General features: G+C 44.2%; 1 protein-coding gene across 1 annotated transcript in view; it reads right to left on the reverse strand.

The window, feature by feature from the left end:
- ebf1a (EBF transcription factor 1a) overlaps window positions 1–18249 on the reverse strand; it is a gene marked incomplete at its 3' end in the record, with an annotated part of 78367 nt that extends 60118 nt beyond the window's left edge. Inside the window, exons 1-6 of the mRNA XM_084146981.1 lie at window positions 17789–18249; window positions 16810–16966; window positions 16006–16069; window positions 14884–14939; window positions 14454–14527; window positions 11216–11284 (exon numbers count right to left, since the gene is read on the reverse strand). Of these exons, the coding sequence (XP_084003107.1) occupies window positions 11216–11284; window positions 14454–14527; window positions 14884–14939; window positions 16006–16069; window positions 16810–16966; window positions 17789–17922 (554 nt within the window). The 5' untranslated portion in view covers window positions 17923–18249. The remainder of the gene's footprint in view (window positions 1–11215; window positions 11285–14453; window positions 14528–14883; window positions 14940–16005; window positions 16070–16809; window positions 16967–17788) is intronic.
- Window positions 18250–19364: the final 1115 nt, after the last annotated feature.

Here is a 19364-nt window from a genome sequence, read left to right on the forward strand (position 1 = left end):
TAATAGTCCCAGAACGTTGCGGCCCCGCCAGCCTGTGGGGAAAACAACCCATGGTTACCTTGGTTACCCAATTGGCTCTTTTCAAACACCATTGTCTTGTTTTCTTCTTGTGTTAGTCAATTACATAACTCAATTTAAGAAAAGTACATGTCTAAAGATTACTTTTCAACATTGCCTGCTCCCGAGCATTCTCACTACTTAGAAAAACGTAATATATGCCCTTTTGACAGCGCTAACATTAGCTATGTGAGTGCTAGCTAGCTACCAACCAGAACATTAAGCTAGCCAAGACCAACAACACAAACAAACAGACTATAAAGCTACAAGTAGTGAGTGGCGTTACAAACGGACTATACTAAACAAGTTAAATGTCTTACCTGTTATTAAATGTTTTCCCTACTTGGACATCGGGTTCCCACAATTTCACACTCTCACACGCTGAATAGCCTGAAGCCACAGGGCTCTTCTCGCAGGCTCTATTTCCCTACGTGGAGGCAAATCGTACGTTGGGATTTTTTACCTGGTTACATTGAACAACACAGCAGCTTTTCGGCATGTTTTGATATTTCTGTATAACAAAAAATCGACAATGAAGTTGGCTCTTTTACAGTGGGTGTCAATGGGAAATAATGTTTGTTCCCCCCAATTTGTGGGTGTGCTCGAGGGGAATTCCTTCTTATGACATGAATACCGACTCGGCATATGAGCTTGATTCTAAAACTCTATGCATTCTCAACTTACTGGGGACCCAACCCTGTACATCAACATCTTCCACACAAACAGTCTCACACACTCATGCTCACTCACACTCCACACACTCTCACACACACACAAACACACACACACACACACACACACACACACACACACACACACACACACACACACACACACACACTGGTCTAAAGGGAGCTAATTAGTGGTACCTGTGTTGATCAACGCTGTAAGCCAATCAACTGCTACGACACTAATTACATGTTGTTGGGTTTTAGCTCAGGTTTTCAGGCCAGTAATGCTACTCTACTAGGAGCTACCAGCTATAGGAGAAGCATGGCGTGAAAGGGGGAACTCTCTCTCTCTATTTCTCTCCCCCTCTCTCTCCCTCCCCCTTCCAATTCAATTCAATTTCAATTTCAATTCAATTCAATTTCAATTTAAGGGCTTTATTGGCATGGGAAACGTGTGTTAACATTGCCAAAGCAAGTTAACACAAGTTCCTCTCGCTCTCTCTCTCTCCCTCCCCTTCCCTCTCTCTCTCTCTACCTCCCTCTCCCTTTCTCTCTCTCTCCTCAGTCGTCTCAAACACCAGTCCTCTACTCTCAAGTGCCACTTACAGAGCCAGAATGGGGCTTGCGCCAGACTCACTTCTAGTGTGTGTGTGTGTGTGTGTATTTGTGCATGTGTGTCAGAGTGTTTTCAGTAACACCTCACCACTGTAAGTTGATTAGACTATAATGGTCTGCTAAATGACCATGTGTTGTGTTGACTGAGTTGATTAGACTATAATGGTCTGCTAAATGACCATGTGTTGTGTTGACTGAGTCAACACCATGGGGCAGCTGTAGGACCAGCTATAGCTCTCCATTACAATGGATACTATGATCACAGTGATACAGTCACAGTCATTTCCTTAGGTTGTTTAGCGTGTGATAACACTATTGTAATACCTCTCTGCTCTCTAGTAAAGCACTGTGGGGGTTGTGTGTGTGTGTGTCTTGGAGGGGTTTGAGTCATTTCAATTTCGCATTAGCGCAGACTCCTGCTGCAGGGGGAAAGGGTGTGTGCGTATATATGTGTGTGTGTGTGTGTGTGTGTGTGTTTGTGTGTGTGTGTGTGTGTAGGTAATGAGTGAGGCTCCATTACCATACTTAAGTAATAGAACCAGCCTATGCAATTATCTACCACTATCTCCTGTACACACACACACACACACACACACACACACACACACACACACACACACACACACACAAACATACACATACACATACACACACACACTACCAGTCAAAAGTTTGGACACACCTTCTCATTGTCTTTAGTTTTACTATTTTCTATAGTTTCTAATAGTGAAGACATCAAAACTATGAAATAACACATATGGAATCATGTATTAACCAAAAAAGTGTTAAACAAATCAAAATATATTTTATATTTGAGATTCTTCAAATAGCCACCCTTTGCCTTGATGACAGCTTTGCACACTCTTGGCATTCTCTCAACCAGCATCACCTGGAATGCTTTTCCAACAGTCTTGAAGGAGTTCCCACATATGCTGAGCACTTGTTGGCTGGTTTTCCTTTACTCTGCCATCCGACTCATCCCAACCATATAAATTGGGTTGAGGTCGGGAGATTGTGGAGGTCAGGTCATCTGATGCAGCACTCCATCACTCTCCTTCTTGGTAAAATAGCCCTTACACAGCCTGGAGGTGTGTTGGGTCATTGTCCTTTTGAAAAACAAATGATAGTCCCACTAAGCCCAAACCAGATGGGATGGCGTATCGCTGCAGAATGCTGTGGTAGCCATGCTGGTTAAGTGTGCCTTGAATTCTAAATAAATCACAGACAGTGTCACCAGCAAAGCACCCCCACATCATAACACCTCCTTCTCCATGTTTTACGGTGGGAACTACACATGCGGATATCATCCGTTCACTCACACCGCGTCTCACAAAGACACAGCGGTTTGAACTCCAGACCAAAGGACACATTTCAAGCCGGTCTAATGTCCATTGCTCGATTTTCTTGGCCCAAACAGGTCTCTTCTTCTTATTGGTGGTGGTTTCTTTGCAGCAATTCGACAATGAAGGCCTGATTCACACAGTCCCCTCTGAACAGTTGATGTTGAGATGTGTCTGTGACTTGAACTCTGTGAAGCATTTATTTGGGCTGCAATTTCTGAGGCTGGTAACTCTAATGACCAGCCTTTCAAAGCCCTTCATGGTAAGTGCCAAGGGTCGGTAGTCATTTAGGCAGGTTATCTTAGTGTTCTTGGGCACAGGGATTATGGTGGTCTGCTTGAAACATGTTGGTATTACAGACTCAGTCAGGGACATGTTGAAAATGTCAGTGAAGACACTTGCCAGTTGGTCAGCGCATGCTCGGAGTACATGTCCTGGTAATCCGTCTGGCCCTGCAGCCTTGTGAATGTTGACTTGCTTAAAAGTCGTACTCACATTGGCTACGGAGAACGTGATCACATCCGGAACAGCTGATGCTCTCATGCATGTTTCAGTGTTGCTTGCATCGAAGCGAGCATAGAAGTGATTTAGCTCATCTGGTAAACTTGTGTCTCTGGGCAGATCGCGGCTGTGCTTCCCTTTGTAGTCTGTAATAGTTTTCAAGCCACATCCGACGAGCGTCAGAGCCGGTGTAGTACGATTCAATCTTAGTCCTGTATTGACTATTTGCCTGTTTGATGGTTCGTCGGAGGGCATAGCGGGAGTTCTTATAAGCGTCCGGGTTAGAGTCCCGCTCCTTGAAAGCGGCAGCTCTACCCTTTAACTCAGTGCGGATGTTGCCTGTAATCCATGGCTTCTGGTTGGGGTATGTATGTACGGTCACTGTGGGGACGATGTCATCGATGCACTTATTGATGACGCCAGTGACTGATGTGGTGTACTCCTCAATGCTATCGGAAGAATCCCGGAACATATTCCAGTCTGTGCTAGCAAAACAGTCCTGTAGCTTAGCATCTGCGTCATCTGTCCACTTCCTTATTAACCGAGTCACTGGTGCTTCCTGCTTAAGTTTTTGCTTATAAGCAGGAATCAGGAGGATAGAGTTATGGTCAGATTTGACAAATGGAGGGCGAGGGAGAGCTTTGTATGCGTCGCTGTGTGTGGAGTAAAGGTGGTCTAGAGTTTTTTTTCCTCTGGTTGCACATTTAACATGCTGGTAGAAATTAGGTAGAATGGATTTAAGTTTCCTTGCATTAAAGTCCCCGGCCACTAGGAGCGCTGCCTCTGGATGAGCATTTTCCTGTTTACTTATGGCCTTATACAGCTCATTGAGTGCAATCTTAGTGCCAGCATCGGTTTGTGGTGGTAAATAGACAGCTACGAAAAATATAGATGAAAACTATCTTGGTAAATAGTGTGGTCTACAGCTTATCATGAGATACTCTACCTCAGGCGAGCAAAACCTCAAGACTTTCTTAGTATTAGATTTTATGCACCAGCTGTTGTTTACAAATATACACAGACCGCCACCCCTTGTCTTACCGGAGTCAGCCGTTCTATCCTGCCGATGTAGCGTATATCCCGCTAGCTGTATGTTATCCATGTCGTCGTTCAGCCACGACTCGGTGAAACATAAGATATTACAGTTTTTAATGTCCCGTTGGTAGGATAATCTTAATCTTAGGTCATCCAATTTATTTTCCAATGATTGAAGATTGGCTAATAGGATTGATGGAAGAGGTAGTTTACTCGCTTAAGGCTCCCTGACCTACGTCCACGATATCTCTGTCTCTTTCTCATGCGAATGAAAGGGATTTGGGCCTTGTCGGGTGTCTGTAGGATATCCTTCGTGTCTGACTCGTTGAAGAAAAAATCTCGTCATGCCTCGTTTGAAAAGCAAATTGAGTGCATATTCCAGAGCACGCTTCTGAGAGAGAGAAAGACAGAGAGAAAGAGAGATATGGGGAATCCTGGGAAATGTAATTCCAGTCCTGCTGTCTGTCTCTCGAGATGTTAGCATCCCAGCATTAGACAATCACACTCTCAATTCACCTCAGAAGAAAGGAGAGACACCAGTGTTTTAAATAGATCTTGGATCCTGGACAGACTCAGAGAACTAGAACATTAGTCATTTAGGTCAACTCTGCTCTGGCCTAATAAACCCCTTCATTCCCCAGCTCTGCTCTGGCCTAATAAACCCCTTCATGCCCCAGCTCTGCTCTGGCCTGATACACCCCTTCATTCCCCAGCTCTGCTCTGGCCTGATACACCCCTTCATTCCCAACACACAACACAAACAAAAGAAAGGTGAGAGGTCAAATGAAAGTGTAAGAACAATGACTAAGGAGTAGATTTCAGAGAAGAGTAGTTTTACTTATAACATACACTCACTGAATTGTCAGTATGAAATCCAGTTAAGCGAGAGGGAGAGAGAGAGAGAGAGAGAGAGAGAGAGAGAGAGAGAGAGAGAGAGAGAGAGAGAGAGAGAGAGAGAGAGAGAGAGAGAGAGAGAGAGAGAGAGAGAGAGTGAGAGAGAGAGGGAGAGAGAGAGAGAGAGAGAGAGGTGGGCTGTTGTTATTTAAAACAGCATCGACCTCCCAACTCTCACCTGTCAATCACAACTCTCCCCCTCAGTCCCCAAGACCAAACACATGCACAGAACTCAGGTCAGTGTGTGTGTGTGTGTGTGTGTGTGTGTGTGTGTGTATGTGTGTGTGTGTTTGTGTGTGTGTGTGTGTGTGTATGCAGGTCAGTGCTGTGAAGCGACCAGCACCTTAGGGAAGGTCTGTCTGCATAACGATGAGCCAGCAAGAGAGAGATAGAGAGGGATGGATGGAGAGAGAGATAGAGAGGGATGGAGGGAGAGAGAGATAGAGAGGGATGGATGGAGAGAGAGATAGAGAGGGATGGAGGGAGAGAGAGATAGAGAGGGATGGATGGAAAGAGAGATAGAGAGGGATGGAGGGAGAGAGAGATAGAGAGGGATGGAGGGAGAGAGAGATAGAGAGGGATGGAGGGAGAGAGAGATAGAGAGGGATAGAGGGAGAGAGAGATAGAGAGGGATGGAGGGAGAGAGATAGAGAGGGATGGATAGAGAGGGATGGATGGAGAGAGAGATAGAGAGGGATGGATGGAGAGAGAGATAGAGAGGGATGGATGGAGAGAGAGATAGAGAGGGATGGATGGAGAGAGAGATAGAGAGGGATGGAGGGAGAGAGAGATAGAGAGGGATGGATGGAGAGAGAGATAGAGAGGGATGGAGGGAGAGAGAGATAGAGAGGGATGGAGGGAGAGAGATAGAGAGGGATGGATGGAGAGAGAGATAGAGAGGGATGGAGGGAGAGAGAGATAGAGAGGGATGGAGGGAGAGAGAGATAGAGAGGGATGGATGGAGAGAGAGATAGAGAGGGATGGAGGGAGAGAGAGATAGAGAGGGATGGAGGGAGAGAGAGATAGAGAGGCATGGAGGGAGAGAGAGATAGAGAGGGATGGATGGAGAGAGAGATAGAGAGGGATGGATGGAGAGAGAGATAGAGAGGGATGGATGGAGAGAGAGATAGAGAGGGATGGATGGAGAGAGAGATAGAGAGGGATGGATGGAGAGAGAGATAGAGAGGGATGGAGGGAGAGAGAGATAGAGAGGGATGGAGGGAGAGAGAGATAGAGAGGGATGGAGGAAGAGAGAGATAGAGAGGGATGGAGGGAGAGAGAGATAGAGAGGGGTGGAGGGAGAGAGAGATAGAGAGGGATGGATGGAGAGAGAGATAGAGAGGGATGGATGGAGAGAGAGATAGAGAGGGATGGAGGGAGAGAGAGATAGAGAGGGATGGAGGGAGAGAGAGATAGAGAGGGATGGAGGAAGAGAGAGATAGAGAGGGATGGAGGGAGAGAGAGATAGAGAGGGGTGGAGGGAGAGAGAGATAGAGAGTGATGAGGGAGAGAGAGATAGAGAGGGGTGGAGGGAGAGAGAGATAGAGAGGGATGGATGGAGAGAGAGATAGAGAGGAATGGATGGAGAGAGAGATAGAGAGGGATGGATGGAGAGAGAGATAGAGAGGGATGGAGGGAGAGAGAGATAGAGAGGGATGGATGGATGGAGAGAGAGATAGAGAGGGATGGATGGAGAGAGAGATAGAGAGGGATGGATGGAGAGAGAGATAGAGAGGGATGGATGGAGAGAGAGATAGAGAGGCGATGGAGGGAGAGAGAGATAGAGAGGGATGGAGGGAGAGAGAGATAGAGAGGGATGGATGGAGAGAGAGATAGAGAGGGATGGAGGGAGAGAGAGATAGAGAGGGATGGATGGAGAGAGAGATAGATAGGGATGGATGGAGAGAGAGATAGAGAGGGATGGATGGAGAGAGAGATAGAGAGGGATGGAGGGAGAGAGAGATAGAGAGGGATGGATGGATGGAGAGAGAGATAGAGAGGGATGGATGGAGAGAGAGATAGAGAGGGATGGAGGGAGAGAGAGATAGAGAGGGATGGATGGAGAGAGAGATAGAGAGGGATGGAGGGGGAGAGAGATAGAGAGGGATGGATGGAGAGAGAGATAGAGAGGGATGGAGGGAGAGAGAGATAGAGAGGGATGGAGGGAGAGAGAGATAGAGAGGGATGGAGGGAGGGAAGGAGAGATGGAACCTCTGGAACAGGAAGCTGCTAGCGATGACATCACTTTACTCGGGAGGAGCACTTCCTGTCTGACATTCTTCACTCAAGACACACACACACTCACCAGGAAACCTCCATCAAGACCCATGCACACACATACACCCACGCGCACACACACACCCATGCACACAAAAACATTCATACAAACATCCTAGAACAGCTCAGACCAAAGCTGCAGTTCACAGGATTTATTACCAATCAGAGCAAAGAAAATACCTTTTAATTTAGTGTGTGTGTGTGCTGTGTGCGTGTGTGTGTGTGTGTGTGTGTGTGTGTGTGTGTGTGTGTGTGTGTGTGTGTGTGTGTGTGTGTGTGCGTGTGTGTGCGTGAGTGTGTGTGTGTGCCTACTGTTTACTGAGTGATTGTTAAGTGCGAGGTTAGTTGATTTAAGACTTGTCTGGGGTGGAGAGATATGAAGTGTGCTGAGCTCAACTGAGACTGAAACCAGTACAATGAGTGCAAATACACACATGTGAACTCTCTCCAGTGTGTGTGTTTGTGTGTGTGTGTGTGTGTGTGTGTGTTAATGAAGTAATGACCAGTGTACTGCTATCGCTGTGGCTGGGTAAGTAGAGGATCTCTACCTGGCTCGGTTTATGTGTGTGTGTGCGCGTGTGTGTGTTTGTGTGCGTGTGTGTGTGTGTGTATGTGTGTATGTGTGTGTGCGTGTGTGTGACCACTGTTCTGCTCCAGTGAAGTGGAAGGCCTCACCTCAGCGCTCTGAGACAGCTGCACCCCAACACCACAGCCTCAGCCTGCCCATCACTGTGTGTGTGTGTGTGTGTGTGTGTGTGTGTGTGTTCATTGCTTTAGCTGCATGCACAGCCTCTTTTTATATAGGGGTTTACCCCTGTCATCCCAGTAGTTTGACTGAGCCAAGCTGTCAGCATATTAACCCTTCACACACAGTTAATCCTATAGTGAAACTCCGATCTGATCACTAGATTAATGAAGTTACTGTATGTGCTGTGTTGGGCCAACCTGGACTCAGGGGTAGACGTAACATAGTAAATGTAAATCCAGGACACTCCAATTTGTATTATATGTTACGTTTAATATGGGATGGATTCATTTGTGGATGTCCATCATCCATTTCATATGTTATGTTATGTATTACAATTCAAATATGTTCTGAATTTGCAAAACGTGTGATAGGTTACAAATTCCAATTTGTTGTGGCTAACATTAGCTAGATGGCTAACATTAGCTAGGCTAGGGATTAGGGTTAGGGGTTAAGGTTAGGGTTACGGTTAGGGTTTAGGTTAGGTTAAAGGGTTAAGGGTTAAGGTTAGTGCTAGTGTTAGGGGAAGGGTTAGCTAACATGCTAAGTAGTTCCAAAGTAGCTAAAAAATAGTGAGTAGGGCTGTGTTGGGCTGTGTTGGGCTGTGCTGTGTTGGGCTGTGCTGTGTTGGGCTGTTTTGGGCAGTGTTGTGCTGTGCTGTGCTGTGTTGGGCTGTGTTGGGCTGTGCTGTGTTGGGCTGTGTTTGGCTGTGTTGTGTTGTGCTGTGCTGTGTTGGGCTGTGCTGTGTTGTGTTGTGCCGTGTTGGGCTGTGCTGTGTTGGGTTGTGTTGTGCTGTGTTGGGCTGTGTTGTGTTGTGTTGGGCTGTGTTGGGCTGTGTTGTGTTGTGCTGTGTTGGGCTGTGTTGTGCTGTGCTGTGCTGTGCTGTGTTGTGTTGTGCTGTGCTGTGTTGGGCTGTGCTGTGTTGGGTTGTGTTGTGCTGTGTTGGGCTGTGCTGTGTTGTGTTGGGCTGTGTTGTGTTGTGTTGGGCTGTGTTGGGCTGTGTTGTGTTGTGCTGTGTTGGGCTGTGTTGTGTTGGGCTGCGTTGGGCTGTGTTGGGCTGTGCTGTGCTGTTGGCCCACTGGGCTGAGGCTCAGGTGTGAGGGCAACAATAGCTAACATCAAATTAGGACACAGTAAAACAATCTTTCCTCCTTTCATCTCCATCACACCTCCTGGATTAGAAAATAGGTCAGGTGAGAAAAGAGAGGACAGGAGAGATAGAGAGAGATGGAGAGAGAGAAACAATGAGAGAGGAGGATATACTTGCTTGCTCATTTTGCACCACTATATTCTTAGCAGTTGTAGTAGCCTATTCAGCATTTCCACAAACAAGCAAACAAACTACATTTTCGCCTAAAATGACATACCCAAATCTAACTGCCTGTAGCTCAGGACCTGAAGCAAGGATATGCATATTCTTGATACCATTTGAAAGGTAACACTTTGAAGTTTGTGGAAATGTGACATTGATGTAGGAGAATATAACACATTAGATCTGGTAAAAGATAATACAAAGTTTCGGATTGATCCAGTGAAGCATTCAATACTGGACTATTTTGTATCAAGTCTGCCCAAATGTACCGAATTGGTCAATTGATACATTTTCAAGTACATAACTATAGAGAACATTCAAAAATTATATGGTAATACAAAATGTAAGTTTACACACTCCCAGGAATGTCATACATGATGGATCATTAGCTTATACACTAACTTTCACACATCTAGATGGCCGGGCGGGGTGGGTGTAGAGCCAGAGATAGCAGGGGTTCAAACTGTAGAACCCAGTTCCTACATTTGAATATAAAAATGGATTTTATCAAACAACACTATGCTACATTTTATCTCTGGGACCCTTAGGATGACAAATCAGAGCAAGATTACTGAATTACCTTCAGAGGTGAATGTATCAAACCAGTTGCCGTGATACGTTTTTTGTTGTTGTACACTCTCCTCAAACAATAGCATGGTATTTTTTCACTGTAATAGCTACCGTAAATTGGACAGTGCAGTTAGATTAACAGGAATTTAAGTTTTCTGCCCATATAAGACATGTCTATGTCCTGGAAAGTTTGCTGTTACTTACAACAGTCATGCTAATCACATTAGCACACATTAGCTCAACCGTCCCGTATACGGGACACCGATCCCGTAGAGGTTAAATAAGTGCTCGTTAAGGGGTCGTGTTTCAAATCAAATCAAATGAAATTGTATTTGTCACTTCCGCCGAATACAACAGGTGTACCCTTTACCATGAAATCCTTACTCATGAGCCCTTTCCCAACAATGCAGAGTTAAAACGTTTTTAACATTTTGCTAAATAAAAAAAGGAAATAGTAACACAATAAACTAACAATAATTCGCTTTAACGATAAATAACAATAAATAAAACAATAAATAACAATAATTAATGGACATGATTATGTTTTACAGGATAATTAGCCAGGCAAGCACACACACACACACACACACTTCTGGAAGAGTAATGGGAGTGGTTGGCTAATTAGTGTGGTATCGTTAAGAGTCATTATTGAGAAACAGGCCACTGCAGCAAAACCACAGGAAGGAGGTTGTAAAGCAAAGTCAACTAATGAGGGAGGATTTTTAGGAGGACTGATACAGGTACAGCATGGGTTGTTAGGAGGACTGATACAGGTACAGCATGGGTTGTTAGGAGGACTGATACAGGCACAGTATGGGCTGGAGGTTCAGCTTGTTTCACTGAGACTGATACAGGTACAGTATGGACTGGAGTTTCAGCTTGTTTCACTGAGACTGATACAGGTACAGTATGGACTGGAGTTTCAGCTTGTTTCACTGAGACTGATACAGGTACAGTATGGACTGGAGGTTCAGCTTGTTTCACTGAGACTGATACAGGTACAGTATGGGCTGGAGGTTCAGCTTGTTTCACTGAGACTGATACAGGTACAGTATGGGCTGGAGGTTCAGCTTGTTTCACTGAGACAACTAAACATAACAACCAAGACTTGACAGAAGCAACCCTGAGCAGCATAGTGGTATACACAGGTACATCACCATGACAACCTGGACAGGTGAAAGGGGTGGAGCCCGCTTACCTGTCAATGATGACGGGGTCAGATGGCGTCTCGTTTCTGTTGCCACAACTCTTCTTATCACAACACCGACTGACGGAGGGATGGAAGGAGAGCGAGAGAGAGAGAGGGGGGAGAGATATAGAGAGAGATGGGGAGAGGGAGAGATAGGGAGAAGGGAGAGACATATAGGGAGAGGGGAGAGAGAGATAGTGAGAGGGGAGAGAGAGAGATAGGGAGAGAGAGAGACAGGGAGAGAGGAGAGAGAGAGATAGGGAGAGGGGAGAGAGAAATAAAGAGATAAGGAGGGGGAGAGAGAGCGAGAGAGAGAGAGAGAGAGAGAGAGAGAGAGAGAGAGAGAGAGAGAGAGAGAGAGAGAGAGAGAGAGAGAGCGAGAGAGAGAGAGAGAGAGAGAGAGAGAGAGAGAGAGAGAGAGAGAGAGAGAGAAGGAGAGGGGAGAGAGAGAGATAGAGATTACTCAAGGTATTCAATGGGGTTGTGCAGGCCAGTCAAGTTCTTCCATACCGATCTCGACAAACCATTTCTGTATGGGCCTCGCTTTGTGCACGGGGGCATTGTTATGCTGAAACAGGAAAGGGCCTTCCTCAAACTGTTGCCACAAAGTCGGAAGCACAGAATCGTCTAGAATGTCAATGTATGCTGTAGCGTTAAGATTTCCCTTCACTGGAACTAAGGGGCCTAGCCCGAACCATGAAAAACAGTCCCAGACCATTATTCCTTCTCCACCAAATTTTTCAGTCGGCACTAGGCATTGGGGCAGGTAGCGTAGCATCCGCCAAACACAGATTTGTCCATCGGGCTGCCAGATGGTGAAGCGTGATTCATCACTCCAGAGAACACTGCTCCAGAATCCAATGGCGGCGAGCTTTACACCACTCCAGCCGACACTTGGCATTGCGCATGGTGATCTTAGGCTGCTCGGCCATGGAAACCCATTTTATGAAGCTCCCGACTAACAGTTATTGTGCTGATGTTGCTTCCAGAGGCAGTTTGGAACTCAGTAGTAAGTGTTGCAACCGAGGACAGGCGATTTGTACACGCTACGCGATTCAGCACTCGGCGATCCCGTTCTGTGAGCTTGTATGTCCTACCACTTCACAGCTGAGCCGTTGGTGCTCCTAGACATTTCCACTTCACAATAACAGCACTTAGAGTTGACAGGGGCAGCTCTAGCAGGGTAGAAAATTGACAAACTGACTTGTTGGAAAGGTTGCATCCTATGACGGTGCCACGTTGAAAGTCACTGAGCTCTTCAGTAAAGCCATTCTACTGCCAATGTTTGTCAACGGAGATTGCATGGCTGTGTGCTGAAATAGCTGAATCCACTCATTTGAAGGGGTGTCCATATATACAGTTGAAGTCGGAAGTTCTTAGGTTGGAGTCATTAAAACTTGTTTTTCAACCACTCCACAAATTTCTTGTTAACAAACTATAGTTTTGGCAAGTCGGTTAGGACATCAACTTTGTGCATGACACAAGTAATTTATCCAACAATTGTTAACAGACAGATTATTTATCTTATAATTCACTGTATCACAATTCCAGTGGGCCAAACGTTTACATATACTAAGTTGACTGTGCCTTTAAACAGCTTGGAAAATTCCAGAAAATTATGTCATGGCTTTAGAACCTTCTGATAGGCTAATTGACATAATTTGAGTCAATTGGAAGTGTACCTGTGGATGTATTTCAAGGCCTACCTTCAAACTCAGTGCCTCTTTGCTTGACATCATGGGAAAATCAAAAGAAATCAGCCAAGACCTCAGAAAAACAATTGTAGACCTCCACAAGTCTGGTCCATCCTTGGGAGCAATTTCCAAACGCCTGAAGGTACCACGTTCATCTGTACGAACAATAGTACACAAGTATAAACACCATGGGACCACGCAGCCGTCATACCGCTCAGGAAGGAGACGCGTTCTGTCTCCTAGAGATGAATGTACTTTGGTTTGAAAAGTGCAAATCAATCCCAGAACAACAGCAAAGGACCTTGTGAAGATGCTGAAGGAAACAGGTACAAAAGTATCTATATCCACAGTAAACGAGTCCTATATCAACATAACCTGAAAGGCTGCTCAGCAAGGAAGAAGCCACTGCTCCAAAACCGCCATAAAAAAGCCAGACTACGGTTTGCAACTGCAAACCGTAGGGACAAAGATCGTACTTTTTGGAGAAATGTCCTCTGGTCTGATGAAACAAAAATATAACTGTTTGGCCATAATGACCATCCCAACCGTGAAGTACGGGGGTGGCAGCATCATGCTGTGGGGGTGCTTTGCTGCAGGAGGGACGTCATGAGGAAGGAAAATTATGTGGATATATTGAAGCAACTTCTCAAGACATCAGTCAGGAAGTTAAAGTTTGGTCGCAAATGTGTCTTCCAAATGGACAATGACCCCAAACATACTTCCAATGTTGTGGCAAAATGGCTTAAGGACAACAAAGTCAAGGTATTGGGGTGGCCATCACAAAGCCCTGACCTCAATCCTATAGAAAATGTGTGGGCAGAACTGAAAAAGCGCTTGTGAGCAAGGAGGCCTACAAACCTGACTCAGTTACACCAGCTCTGTCAGGAGGAATAGGCCAGAATTCACCCAACTTATTGTGGGAAGCTTGTGAAAGGCTACCCGAAACGTTTGACCCAAGTTAAACAATTTAAAGGCAATGCTACCAAATACTAATTGAGTGTATGTAAACTTCTGACCCACTGGGAATGTGATGAAAGAAATAAAAGCTGAGATAAATCATTCTCTCTACTATTATTCTGACATTTCACATTCATAAAGTAAAGTGGTGATCCTAACTGACGTAAGACAGGGAATGTTTACTAGGATTAAATGTCAGGAATTGTGAAAAACTGAGTTTAAATGTATTTGGCTAAGGTGTATGTAAACTTCCGATTTCAACTGTATAGTGCATCTCGTTCTCTCTCTTTCCTCTCCCCCTCCCTTCCTCTGCCTCTCCCTCCCCCAATCTCTCTCTCTCTCTTTCACTCTCTCAGAACTGGGTCATGCTGTGGTCCCACTGGACCTGGGGAGAGTTGCTTTCTGGGTAGAGAGGAGGGGGAAGCAGACTGACAAGCCGTTTCTGAATAAACCGATCATCTGACTGTACCCAGGGAGACACACACACACACGCTGAGAATTTATGTTTGCATAATCCCTCTCTCTCTTTCTTTTCTTCTTTCTCTTTCTTTTTTCTGTCTCCCTCTCTCTCTCTCAACATACATTATCTGTCTTACCTGCACATAATCTCGTGAGTCAGTAGAACCCGACACATCTCAGGGTTCTTATCCTGTCCCTCATAGATGATCGCCTGGAGAGAGAGAGAGAGTGAGAGAAAGAAATTGAGAGAGAGAAGGAAGGAAGGAAAAATAGAGGTTTGGTTTGTTAGTAAAACAGTTTGTCTCGTGGTGATTCTTCTTTACAACCTCACACGAAGTGGTTTTCATCTGGTAGCATGAGATATATAACGTGTGTGTGTGTGTGTGTCTGTGTGAGCAGTTGGTCTGCCAGACTGTAGTATAGTACAGCATCTGGCCCTTCCAGCACTTCTTCCAACATCCTCAGTCCAGTTTCACCTCTCGCCAACCACACTACATGCTCTCAGACCTGTGAGTGTCACACACACACACACACACACACTATCGCCTTTCATGAAAGAGATGGTACCTGTTTGGTCATGGAATCGATGAGGCGCACGTAAAATTCCTGTTCTGTCCTGATACCTACAGACAGAGAGTGAGAAATACAGTAAAGAGAGAAAGATATACAGTAATGAGAGAGATATACAGTAAAGAGAGAGAGATATACAGTAAAGAGAGAGAGAGAGAGAGATACAGTAAACAGAGAGATACAGTAAAGAGAGAGATATACAGTAAAGAGAGAGATATACAGTAAAGAGAGAGATATACAGTAAAGAGAGAGAGATATACAGTGAAGAGAGAGAGAGATATACAGTAAAGAGAGATGTTAGAGATATACATCGAGAGACAAAGATAGTTAGCCTACACACTGAGTATACCAAACATTAGGAAAATCCTTCTTTAACCTGTCTCCTCCCCTTCATCTACACTGATTGAAGTGGATTTAACAAGTGACATCAATAAGGGATAATAACTTTCGTCTGGATTCACCTGGTCAGTCTATGTCAAGGAAAGATCAGGTGTTCCTAATGTTTTGTACTCAATGTGTGCACTGTATGTATGTATGTATGTATGTATGTATGTATGTATGTATGTATGTATGTATGTATGTATGTATGTATGTATGCTGTTAGTGTTCGCGAATGTGCGCAGAAACATAGACCTAATGGTCATTTCAGTTTCAGATTAAATTCAAATATAATTTTCTGGATTGGTTCATGTTAAAACAGATAGAAGGCCATTGTTTGTAGAGCCACAGACATAAGTCCAAACTATACCTGATATAGACTATTGAATAAACTCTTTGTAAAAAAAGTAGATATAAAAACATTATAACATTAATTGGCTAATACTAATACTTACATTAAATTAATTTTTTAAATAATAATAACAATCAGTGTTATTTTCATATGTCAATAAAACATTTACATTTACTGTCATTTTTTAAAATCCCATATGGTTTATTCAAATGAATTGTATTGCATTAGAATTCCCTGGTGGATTGGTATGTAATAAATCTCTCTGTGTGTGTGTGTGTGTGTGTGTGTGTGTGTGTGTGTGTGTGTGTGTGTGTGTGTGTGTGTGTGTGTGTGTGTGTGTGTGTGTGTGTGTGTGTGTGTGTGTGTGTGTGTGTGTGTGCTGACCGTACCATTGCTGTATAGGAGCTGTAGCCTGTAATGTATCCCATTGTTGGTATTTTCCCCTGACGTTTCCTGCCAACACACACACACTCAGTCAGGTCACAGAGAGCAAAACCCACTACACACACATATTTACAAAAGGCCAAAACATTATCTTTAAATGTACCAAATACATATTTCAATATCAATATCAGAAACGATATAATAACTTTAAAAAACGATAGGTAAATCATTTTCAAAAAACGTCCCATGATAAATAGAACTCATGGGAATGACTTCAGTGCCTTAGTGCCATATACAAGTGAAATGACTTTAGGTAGGCTACAGGACTCCGGCTTATAATACCCTACTAATAAATTATATTTGTATTTAATCAAATAGATTAGATTTTAATACTGGAACAATAGCCTACTAAAATAAAATTGCATGTCTAAAGGATTGGCTGGGGACACTTGCAGACTTGCATAAATAATTCAAAACGTTTAATGCTATAATATTGTCAATAGCAATAAGTTATGCTACAATTTTGTGTTAAAACGCTGGAATATGAACATATGATCGAAGCGCACAGAGATTTGAATAATAAATACAACGTAAAGCATCGAATATAACAACTTGGATAGCGGATTCCTTCCATGTGGTCCAAACTAATGTAAAAAAAAACTCTAAACCATATCTATACAAATTATTGTAAGACAACATTTGTATTGTTAATTGTAGTAATAAATTAAGCAATATATTAATAAGCCTCGTGTATGTAAATAAACTGTTGCAGGTGTCAAATCAATATATAATGTTTTGGGAAAACTCACCTTTTCCTTTTCAACAAATCCAACGAAGCTGGTTCTCTCTATCTCCACCGGCTGCCCTTGTCTGTCGTACAGAGCCAGCACGAAGTGGAAGAAGTTGGACTTGCGGAGGTTTGAGGGCGGTTGCTTCTCGAAATGTGCCCGGGCCAGGGCCACTCCGCTGCGGATACAAGTAGCACCAAGCCCCGTTAGCACAACTTTCACATGGGATGCCACTGAATTCGTTCACAAATGATTTCAACAACTAGAAGTAAAAGAGTAAAACACAAAAGTACTGGCCCCCGAAATTGTCAATATATCTTGATTTTTATTGTACATTTTAACCAATTTTGAAAATATATTCAGGCTGAAATGTCATATTTTCATCGGGTCATTTGCAAATGTCTGAAAATAGTTAAGGGTCAAAAAAATATATTTACAAATTGTCAAAGTATAGCCTTAGCCTTTTTGAATAGTTTGGATTTGGTCGCTACATGGATATCCTATGCTATATTCGGGGACCTTTTTGTCGAACGGACTGTAATCATCAACATGTATCAAAAATAGTGGTTGTATTATTGTTTTACTGCGTTATAATTATTGACGTTTCATTATAAATAAATCTGTGCCAATAACTAGGCTGTAAAACTAGGCCTGGGTCTGACATGTTTAAATCCTTTGGATATAGTGTTTATTTTGATTGATTTGATAGGCTACTAGCTAAGAGCCTACAAAAACAGAAATAAAAACATTATGTAGGCTATGCTATAGTCTAGCTTCAATCACAGACATAAAGCCTGCATGCAAAAGCTATAATCAAATCTCCCATGTCAATATTAGGCTATATGCCTAGAAAAGGAAACCAACAGTCCATTGGGAGCACAATGCTGTCCCTAAACACATGTGGTCCGTGTCAGATAACCGGGCTGGGATAGAGACCTCCAATCTATCTCCTCTCCATTCGCAGGGGCCAGTGCTGACCTGCTAGCCACGTCGGGCTTACCTCTGGGCGGCTGTGTTGGCGTCCAGCAGCCCGGCGCCCTGCATCCAGCTCCGCGCCGCATTCATCCCGGCCACCATGGGCTCTTCTTTCATAACACTCCCGCTCCTCTGGATGTTCTCCTGGATCCCAAACATCAAAACACACTGTTCCTCCTGCCGTCAATCACTATTTCCCCCTCTCTCTCGCTTCCTTTTCCTTCCTTCCCCGTGACTTTTGATCACACAGATGGCGATAGAGATGGTTAGGGCACAAGTGGCGTTATGTTTCTCACTTCTTTTTTCGTTTTCTCTCAGAAACTAGAGAGAGCGAGAGAGAAAGAGAAATATGAACGAGATGAGGGTCTGCTAGTGGATGGAGAAAGGGAGCTGTCAACGTCCAGGGGTTAGTGACCTTTGCGTCAACAACTCTTGTGAAGAAGAAAAGTCCTCCTAGACCATCAAGTGAAAGTGACGAGGGGGAGCCAAGAGGATGAGAGGAGCTGGGTGTCTTCTGGTTCAAGGAGCGCTCCCAGAAATCATTAAACTTCACTTCAAGAAAGAGCCAACATTTTAGAGAAGACAAATAGGCATTCCCCAATCAAACAAGTTTTATTTCTTCATCTAGCCTACTGTTGTTGATTTTTTTCAGAAATCTCTTTCAGTTCTCAGATAAAAGGAGCGCGTGAGGAGACCGAAGCAAGGAACCTCCTCCAGGCTATAGATCCGTTCTTGGCTCCTGTCCTTTCGGGAGTGATTTGCGGTCTCTTGGTCTTTCCTTGTCAAAGGAATCACTTCTGAAAGTCTCCGGTAACCGAATACGAGTGAACTCAGCTAGAAGGGAAGCGGGCGTGTCTGGTGAAGTGGAGGTTAACGCCCCCAAACACAGTGCGTGCAGGGTCGCTGATCATCATCTGTCGATGGTCCTCAACTCAGCCATGTTGCATCCCCAGCCTAATACGCACACACAGTCCCGCCCTAACCACTTAACCAGGGTGTGTGTGTGTGCGTGTGCGTGTGTGCGTGTGTGCGTGCGTGATCAATGGTCATGCCTTGTGATTTGACATCTCTCTCTCTCTCTCTCTCTCACACACACACACACACACACACACACACTTTTTGTGCAGTACTGCCATCTACTGTCTCATTCCCAACCAGAGAAGATCTCTACCTCTACTTTGTCTATAGACAGATGCTCTTCTCCCTCTCACCAGGAAGTAGGGGTGCTGCAGCACCCCAGGATAAATTGAAATAATTTAGCAAAAATTAGGCTATATATTTTGTTTTTTTTTCAAACATGTTTTACTCCTGTCTGAACATTTAGCTACAGAGGATCAATAGCTTCTGGATTAAGTTTTATCACAAGGATTTACAGTCAGGAAGACCGACATTTGGGCAGCACGCACGCCAAATATAGAACAGCTTGTTGCGTTGTGGCCATAGATAATCCATAGAAGTATTTTGGAACCTCTAACTCTGGCACTTTGACTTTTAAACTCATGGGTACGCTAGCAATGGCAGCCAGTCCTGACTTGAATGGGAACTGCGATCTATGGATTATATTTATATGGTTGGTTGTGGCTGTCAGTTTGCCTCTCTCA

The sequence above is a fragment of the Coregonus lavaretus genome (assembly GCF_964263955.1).
Source record: "Coregonus lavaretus genome assembly, chromosome: 29".
NCBI classification, from domain to species: domain Eukaryota; kingdom Metazoa; phylum Chordata; class Actinopteri; order Salmoniformes; family Salmonidae; genus Coregonus; species Coregonus lavaretus.